The sequence below is a fragment of the Equus quagga genome, chromosome 13 (genome assembly GCF_021613505.1).
Source record: "Equus quagga isolate Etosha38 chromosome 13, UCLA_HA_Equagga_1.0, whole genome shotgun sequence".
Classification (NCBI taxonomy): domain Eukaryota; kingdom Metazoa; phylum Chordata; class Mammalia; order Perissodactyla; family Equidae; genus Equus; species Equus quagga.
Genome location: NC_060279.1, coordinates 72671677 through 72680705, shown reverse-complemented (window position 1 = coordinate 72680705; position 9029 = coordinate 72671677). Strand labels below are relative to the sequence as shown.

The 9029-nt window shown below is 44.7% G+C and overlaps 1 protein-coding gene across 1 annotated transcript in view; it reads left to right on the top strand.

The window, feature by feature from the left end:
- The first annotated feature begins 8603 nt into the window (after positions 1-8603).
- The window catches only part of CDYL2 (chromodomain Y like 2), a 157165-nt gene continuing 156739 nt past the window's right edge, over positions 8604-9029 (top strand). The window contains exons 1-2 of the mRNA XM_046682054.1: positions 8604-8799; positions 8859-9003. Of these exons, the coding sequence (XP_046538010.1) occupies positions 8604-8799; positions 8859-9003 (341 nt within the window). The remainder of the gene's footprint in view (positions 8800-8858; positions 9004-9029) is intronic.

The window sequence follows — 9029 nt, the reverse complement described above, 5'->3', positions numbered from 1 at the left end:
ATACATTTAGTTATGTCCCCTTAGGGTTCCTCCAGAAGCTTGTGGTGAAGAATAGTGCCTTCAGGTCCTGTGTAGGGGCCTCTGGGCCTCTATTTCTGGGCTCCTTTGGGGGAACTTCATGAATGAAAACATGCACACTCATCTCCCAAGATGTAGGAACAATGCTAAGTCTATTTAGGAAAGAAATATTTCCATATAATCTTCAAGGATGCAACTTTACCCGCAACAGAGACAGCCTTTCACATGATTCTGGAGAACAGCAATTCCCGGAGTGGTCCAGGCAACCCTGGGGCCCTGAAACCATTCTGGGGATCCATGTGATCAAAACTATTTTCATAATAATAAGATATTTTTGCTGTTCTCATTCTCTCACTAGTGTACAAAGGAATTTTCTTTTTTTTTTCCAGCTTTATTGAGATAGAATTGACATATAACATGATATAAGTTTAAGGTGTACAATGTGATGATTTGATATACACGTATATTGCAAAATGTTTACCAAAATAAAGTTAATTAACACATCTTTCACCTTGCATAATTACCATTTTGTTGTTGCTGTTGTTATGGTCGGAACATTAAAGCTTTGCTCCCATGGCAACTTTCAAGTATACAGTACAGTACTGTTGACTACAGTCACCATCCATACATTAGATCCCCAGAATTTATCATCTTATAACCTGAAGTTTGTTCCCTTTGACCGACATCTCCCCATTTCCCCACCCATTAGCCCCTCAGAGGAATTTTCTAGAAGCTACATGACTCTAGATAACTTTATTGCTCTGGCGGCTAATGGAATGTGTGCTTGTGTCTTATTTTTTTGTGCATATATTCCTGTGGTGTCAAATTCTTTCAACTTAATTTCTGATATACTGAATATCAATAGATAGAACCCACATACACAATAGCTCTTCGGAGTGCACAGTAATGTCTGAGAGTGTCAGTGGGTCCTGAGACTAAAACGTTGAGAATCTCTTATACAGACAGCAGTTTAGTCACTTGAAGCCACAGAGATAGGCACATCTGTTTCACAATAACGTTGTTGACTTACCATGTACAAAGATGAATCACATTTTGATCTTCTAGACAAAGGAGTGTTGGGTTCATGGACTATAATCCAAGTCCCTTCCTCTTACAACACACACATACACAACTAAAAAATTGATACTGTTTGCTTGCCAGAATCTACCCACCTCCTACCCCAAGATTTCAAAGTCACAAGATTAATTCTTAGACAAGGCTCAACGCCAAACACGTGGGTTTTCCTTCTCCCCTGGTGGTCCCTGCAAGAAGCAACTTTTCCCCCAGCTCTTATCCCACCTGGCCTACTTAAGGCAACAGAAGCTTGACTCAGCTGCCCCTTCCAGAGCATATCCCCAGAGTCATGACCCTTTCTTCTTACATCTATAAAATGGGGCCAACGGTTCCTACCTCACTGAAATGATAAAATGTGGAAATGATAAAACATGCATCTAACAGTTGAGTTCTGCCTACAATGCCTAGAAGGAATGGCAGCTTCGCTCTAATAAAAGTTGCTGGAGCCCATGAACGGCTCGACACCTTTCTTTACTTTTCCTTTCAATTAAGATCGTTCAAAGACTGTCTTGCCTGGGTTTCTGGGAGGTTCTTCCTTTTGCTCCTTGGCCCTCATTTCTCAGCCTGTCTCACAGCCCCAATATCTGTGGTCTTTTCCACCCCCGAGTCCTCACTCCAGATTCACCCTCTATCCTTAAAGTCTTCAAGGTTCTGAACATAGATCCTGCCCCTGTCCTGCTGGGACAACAGCAGGCCCTCACAGTGTGAGGAAAGGAAGCAAGAAAGAGTAGAAGGAAACAAGGGATGGTCACACATGGAAAGGATGGGCCCAAGGGAGTTGCTCATGAGTAGTAGTCGCCATTACTGACTATACACCATTTCAAGAGTCCTTGTCACCTGCTATAGTCCTTCTCACTCCAACAATCTTTGTTTCAATCCATTGACCAACAATTTTATTTGTATAATCTTTACCCCAGCCCCCATGTCATCTAGCTTAGGTTCAGTAACCATCATCCTATCATTATAATTACTTCCTTCTATATACTCTTAACTCCATCTCCCCTCTCTCCTTCAATTGAACTCAAGTGGCGAATCCTACCTATGGTTAAACCCAATGCCCAGCCTGCCCCTGAACAACTGAACATGGTTGGATAAATCCCAACCATGCTTACTGATTTGACTGATCTGATTAACTTACGACCACAAATATCCACTGGCCTTCAGTACCTCCCAGCAATACCACTGTATTTTCCTAGTCAAACCACTCTTCTCTCTGAGTTGATTTTTCATATTTTAAAATCTGTCTTCAAACGTCTAACAATAGAAAAACCATATATTTCTTATCTACATCTGGATACTCTTTGGAGTGACAAGGGGTGCTATTAATAGTTTTTTGCGGGGACAATAGACTAAACCAGTATTGTTCCAGGCAAATCACATTCCTCTATTTGATACCTCTCGTTTTCCCTCACTTTCGTCTGATGATTTCATGGAAAATATAGAAATAATAGAAGAGAGCTTCAGACCTGCCAATGACCTCATTTATAGCTACTTGACTTTCCCTGTTCTTCTAATGCATGGTGTGTTAGCTTCTTGTGGCTGCTGTAACAACTTACCACAAACTTGATGGCTTAAAACAATAAAAATGTATTCTCTCATGGTTCTGGAAGCTAGAATTCTGAAAACAAGTTGTTGGCAGGGACGTACTCCCTCCAATGGATCTGAGGAAGAATTCTTCCTTCCTAGCTTCTGGTGGTTGCTGGCAACCCTTGACATTCCTTGGCTTGTAGACACATTGCTCCAATCTCTGTTTCCATCCTCACATGGCATTCTTCCTGTGTGTCTCTGTCTCTGTTTTCTCTTCTTACAAGGACGCTAGTTATTGGATCAGAGTCAATCTTAATCCTGTATGACCTCATCTTAACTAATTACACCTAGAAATAAGGTCATAATCTGGGTTTTCGGGTGGACATGAATTTTGGGGGGGCACTATTCAACCCAGCACAGAAGGATGCTGTGCTCCTGAGTCCAGCCCCTCCACTTTGGCCTTCTGCATCCCCTCCCCACTGGCCTTTTCAAAGAGATGTTCCTACAATTCTCTCCTCTCTCTGTTGCACGACCACTTCCTCCTCTTTATTGCATCATTCCTATCATTGCACAGACACGCTATCATATCAACGCCCCCCTCCACCTACTGACCCACTTCTCTGCTCTTTATAGCAAAAGGCCTTGGATGAGTCACCTGTCCTCACCATCTGTACTTCCTCTCTGCCCAAACTCTAACTCGCTTCAGTCTAGCTTTCAACATTACTGCTCCACTGAAGCTGGTCCCGTCAGGGTCACCAGTGAACTCCACCTTGCCAAGTCCCATGGTCAGTCTTCTTACCCCACCTCTCACTGACATTAAGGGTCAGCCCTGCTCTCTTTCACTTGGATTTGGGATGCGACACTCTCTTGGTTCCCTCCTTTTTCAATCACCCCTTCTCAGACTGCTTCGCTGGCTCCTCGCCCTGCTCCGGACCTCTAAATGCTAAACTAGGACTCCATGCTAGGCTCTTCTCTTCCAGATTTCTGCCCACTCCACCAGCGATCAAAGCTCGTCCCTTTCCTTACCATCAATATGCTAACCACTCCCACAAATGTCCAGCCTGGTTCCTGACTCACATATGGAATACTCCCTCATCTCCACTTGGATGTCAACGTGCATCTCAAAATTAGCATGTCCTAAAACTGAACTATTGATTTCCTCTCACCTAGCCCTAAAACCACCTACAAAATGCGCTTCTCCCCAGTTTTCCCCAGTAAATGGCACCTCCATTCATCCAGAAACTCAGACCAAAACATAGGATTCTTCTACTTTCCTCATATCCCATGTATCCCCCTATACACCCTAGTCCAACAGCTTCTTTTCATCTTGACACCTTTCTCCTTGGTCCACATCTCTGGGATCTCACACCTGGACTTCTCTAATAGTGTCCAGCATCCCGCTTGTCCCTCTTCATTCCATTCTCTACCCAGGAGCCAAGTGATCCAATCATATCTTTGCCTTGTTCAAAGCTCCTCCAATGACCTCTGACATCACTTAGAGTGGAATCCCACTTCTCTACCTGGCCTACGAGTCCCTACATGTACCTGGCCTTTGGTTAGCTCTTGGACTTACTTCTTCCCGTGATCCCTGATACTCAGCTTCAGCCACGCCAGCTTAATTGCTGGACCTTGAACACACCAAGCTTCTCCAGCCTCAGGGCTTTGCCCTTGCTCTTTTCTCTCTCTGACATTCTCTGCCCTCTGATTTGATTTGTGTTTTCTCTCTCTTTGTTCAGGTTTCAAGTGCCACCACCTTAGTTAGGTCTTGCCTAACTACCTTATCTCAACCAGTATCCCTTCCCAGCCCTGGCACACACCCATCTCAGTTCCTCTCTGCCTCTTTATCTAGCTTCATTTTTCTTCGCCGCCATTCTTATCAATACCTGAAACAATATTATATATGTATTTTGTTTTCTTATTTTATTCTTCACAGTCTCCTCCACTGTACTTCATGAGGGCAGGGTATCGTTTGTTTTGTTCAGTGAAAAAAATACCTAGCATGTTGTAGACACTGAATAAGTAGGACTTTACTTCAGTCATTATTATGATTATTGAAGTAAAGTATTTTTAAATTAATGCTAAAAATAAAATTTCATTAGTAACAAGAGTTTCTACATGGCTTGAGAGCAATATTCATTTTGATGGTTTTATTTGATTTAATTCCTTTCTGTAGGAATCTTGAACATTCAAGGATGTTAGGGACACATATCAAGTTTGAAACTGGTAATAGTAGTTGTAATAGTAATTATAAAAGATACCCTTATTCAGCCCTTACTAGTGACAGGTGTCTTGCGTGTATTATCTTATCTAATTCTTGAAACAACTCTAGGGGGTATTTATCACCCCAATTTACAGATGTGGTGTAGTGGTTTTAAAATATGTCTGCAAATTCTTTGACAGTTTTGGTTTACTTTGTTGGGTTTGGGGGGGCTGGATGACAACGGCATGTGCACACTCAAGCAACCCTATGAAGAGGCTCACATGGCTAGGAGCTGAGGCCTCCTGCCAACAGCCATGTGTGGGCGCCATCTTGGACGTAGATCCTCCAAACTCAGTCAAGCCTTTAAGTAACTGCAGTCCTAGCCAACATTTTGACTGCAACTCCAGATGAGGCTGTAAGCCAGAACCACCCAGCTAAGCTGCTCCCAAATCTCCAACCCGCAGAGACTGTGGGATAAGAAATGCCTTCTGTTTTAAGCCACTAAGTTTTGGGAAAAATTTACTGTGCAGCAATAAATAACAAATCCATTTGGATATGACAGAGAGGTTAAGTCAAGAGCCTCATAGCATAAAGCTAGTAGTGATGATGCAAGAACTGGAATCCAGGTACTCTGACTCTAGAGCCCACATGTTCAACCACTGCACCATACAGGAGGTCAAGATCACATCTCAAGTAATACCAGAAGGAGAATATTGCCGCATTCTAATGCCACTGTTGGGATAGTGCTGCAATCTTTCCTTGGAGGTCACACTGGCTGGTCTTGCTCCATCACGAGGTCATGTTCTAGGCAGCCCCTGCCTTTGCGTCTAAGATCCCCACCTGCCCCAGGCTTATTCCACCCATAGTGGACACCTATCTCCCCGCATCCTTTCCCCATTCCTTTGGGCTTCTGCTTATCTGTACCTCCAATCACATAATTCTGGTAAAGCTGTCAATCATTGTACTTTTCCTGCCCCATAGGTGGGTGTATGACTTAAGCTGACCAACTATAGAGTACTATCAGTGAGTGACTACAGTAACTGGGCCAAAACAAGAGCATACGATTTACATCAGCCAAGCCCTCCCCTGGGATTTAGAAATACCATATGAAGTCTCTAAGCTGGGATGACGTGAGCTGCCAGGCATCATATTTTCAGCTGCATGGAGGAAGACTACCTTCAACAGAAAAGATGTCAGCATGCAGAAGGAGGCAGAGAGTGAGAGAGACCATTTTATATCCTTCGAGACCTTGAATCCAGCCAACCCTGAGAGCAACTCCATCCTTTTCTAATCTATGTGCGTCAATAAACTCTCTCTTTGTTTTAGATTAGTTTGAGTTGAGTTTCTATCACTCACCCTTGAGTTATGACTAGTATGAAAAGTCTATCCCAGTTTTTGGAAGATGGTGAATGTCTTCATTCTCTGTGAGCAACAATGGTTCTCTGTCATCTGAAGAACCTGGATTAGAACTGTCCATTGGTTAGGCTGACCTGCCCACAGAGGGTGAAGAAGAACATTCCCTTCATCCTTCAGGAAACATCTGGCTTTTCTGGAAGCCAGTGATGGTCTGGGGGTAAGCTCAAAATAAAACAGCGTTATGATGGATGGGTAACTCAGCCACTCAGTTTGAAACCTTAGTCATCTCTATATCCTTTCTTTCTTCAGTTGTTCACCTCCTCCCCCAATTCTCAACACACACACACACACACACACACACACACACATCCTGTTAGTCATCAAGTCCTGTTGATTTGGATCAAATGCTTTATGGAAGTAGGTGGAGTAACCACAATGAAAGCTCGTGGCTGGTGGATTTTTCCTTCTGAACATCTTGCAAATCCAGTTTTTCCTCTGCATTTCTACTGTCACCATCGTGGACCAATGCAATTAGTCTCCCTGCCTCTAACCTCCACCCTTGCCATCCATTTCTCATATTTCTCCCAGAATTTGTTTTCTAAAGCACACTTTTGACCGCCACATGCTTTTGATGGATTTAAAAGTCTTCACCGGGTTTCCACTGCTGACTTGCTAAATTGCAAACTTCTTAGCTTGGCTTTCAAGACTCTCCATGAACTGGCCCACATTCACTCTCCAACATCCTGTGACCTCTATGAATCAATCTTCTAGTCTTCTCACACCCCTCCCATTGTAGAACTGCTTACCAACTTCCCTTACTTCTTTCCCCAAGTTAAAACACTCTCCCTCCTTTTCTATGAGTCTTCAAGATCCATTGCAACGCTACCTCCTCCATAAATTATTCCCTGAGCATGCCAATCCACAGTGAATATCCCTTCTATGAATTCCGTAGACAATTGTTGTCTAGACGAGGGTTTTTTCAAACTGTGCTCATATTCTCAGGGAGTATTTGGCTAGAGCAAGTCAAGTTTTGGGAGTTTTTGTAAAACTACTGATTACATATTCAAATTTGGCTGAGTGTATTATTTCCATATCCAGTTTCTTTCTTGTCTTCTGCTTCCAAATTACATCCTCGTGCTATGGTTGTGCATTTATTCCCAAGTACAAATTAAGGATCATTAAAATTTGTTTTGCGACCTACAGATAGAGAACTGCTTATTATTAATGTTATTATGTAAAACCATGGGCACTGGGAAAATAGTATGAAAAGGGAAAAGAACCTCTATGACAATTTCCACAGTTTCTCAACCAAATACACTTTATTATTTCCACACTCTCAGCCGTTTTTCCCCCTCACTGTTTTAGTATGGAGGTTTAACTAGAAATTGGTATAAAATTTGTTGTATTGGCATAGTCTGACAAACAGTCATTGTGTACCTACTTTCTGCCAGGAATAGTGATAGATGCTTGTGACACAAAGATAAACAAGCCCCTGCGGGAGGAGGAAGAGTTTTCCAGATGGATTCAATGTAGAAGGACATTCTAAACAGAGGGAACAGCATATGCAAACTCACGTGTCCTAGAATGAGTGAGACGTGAAAACTTTGCGGTCCGGATTCTGTGGAATTTTTTTTAATTGAAAAATTTGGTGACTTTTAAAAGTTTGACAACCTCTGGATTAAACCCTTTCTCTTTGTCATATGTGCCTCTTTGCCATTTTGTTCTCCACAGGGCAGTTCAGGGTCCAGATTCAGACACAAATAACCTTTACTGAGATCTGCTGGTAGAGGCCACTTCGTAGATCCATAGATCCTCTATTTAATTCTCCCATCATCTTAGGTGTTTATCAGCACCTCCAATTTAGACATGAGGAAAGCAAGGCTCAGATGGGTAAAGTGATTTGTCCCAAGTCTCACAAATAGGAAATGACCGAGGGATGATGTGAGTAACATCCACATCACATCTGGAGAGGTGACCAACTGGGCATTTTTTGGGCTGGGATGAGGAAGACCTTTCTTCCACTTTTCGAACAGCCTGCCGTCCCAGGTTCTAAGGTAACTACATCTTTTTTAGAGAGAAGGCTTTAAACAGAAGAGTGACCGTTTATCCACGATATTAGTAGGAAGAGATGACTTAAGGAGTTTGGACCTTAGAGAGCTTCTCCAGTCCCTCCAGCTCTGGAGCTGGCACTTAGTAGGAACTCTTTTTGTTGAACGACTGAATCCTTCTCACGTGCGCGTGGTTAGTCCCTCCTCCAGGACTCAAAGTCCCTTGTGGGCAGGGTCCCCGCTGTGCCTGTCCAGGGACACTGTGCCAGGACACTGGGCAGAGTTTGGAAAATATCTGTTGAATAATGGATGAGTGAATGAACTGGGGGAGGGGGTTATGGCGGGAAGGCCACCCTGGCTCTACAGACTTTCCAGGGTCGATGGGTGCTGTCCTGGCTCTCCCTAGTGCCTCTGGATGGGCCATTTCGTCCTCCTCCCTGTGGCCTCCCCATCTTACAGACCAGACCGGAGGGAGGGGCTGTGCCGCCGGGGAGGCACCGCTCAGCCCCCAGGAGCAGGTCTCCCAGGGCGGCGCCCACTCCCCTCCCAGGGGTGGTGGTGGGGTGCGAGGGAGAGGTGAGGCCCCAGGCCGCTGAGTCCGCCTGGGGCCCCTTCTCTGCGACCTGCCACCGCAGACCTCTACCTGCCTCCCTGGCCGCCCCTTCGCAGCCCGGGGCCGGGTGTGCCCGGCGGGCACCTGGCCCGCCACCCCCGGGGGACCCCGCCGGCCGCCTCGGGAGCCCGCTCGGCGGGCCCGCGCGCTCCCCGGCTCGGGGACCGGTCCCCCGGGGCGCGGCCGGCCGCCG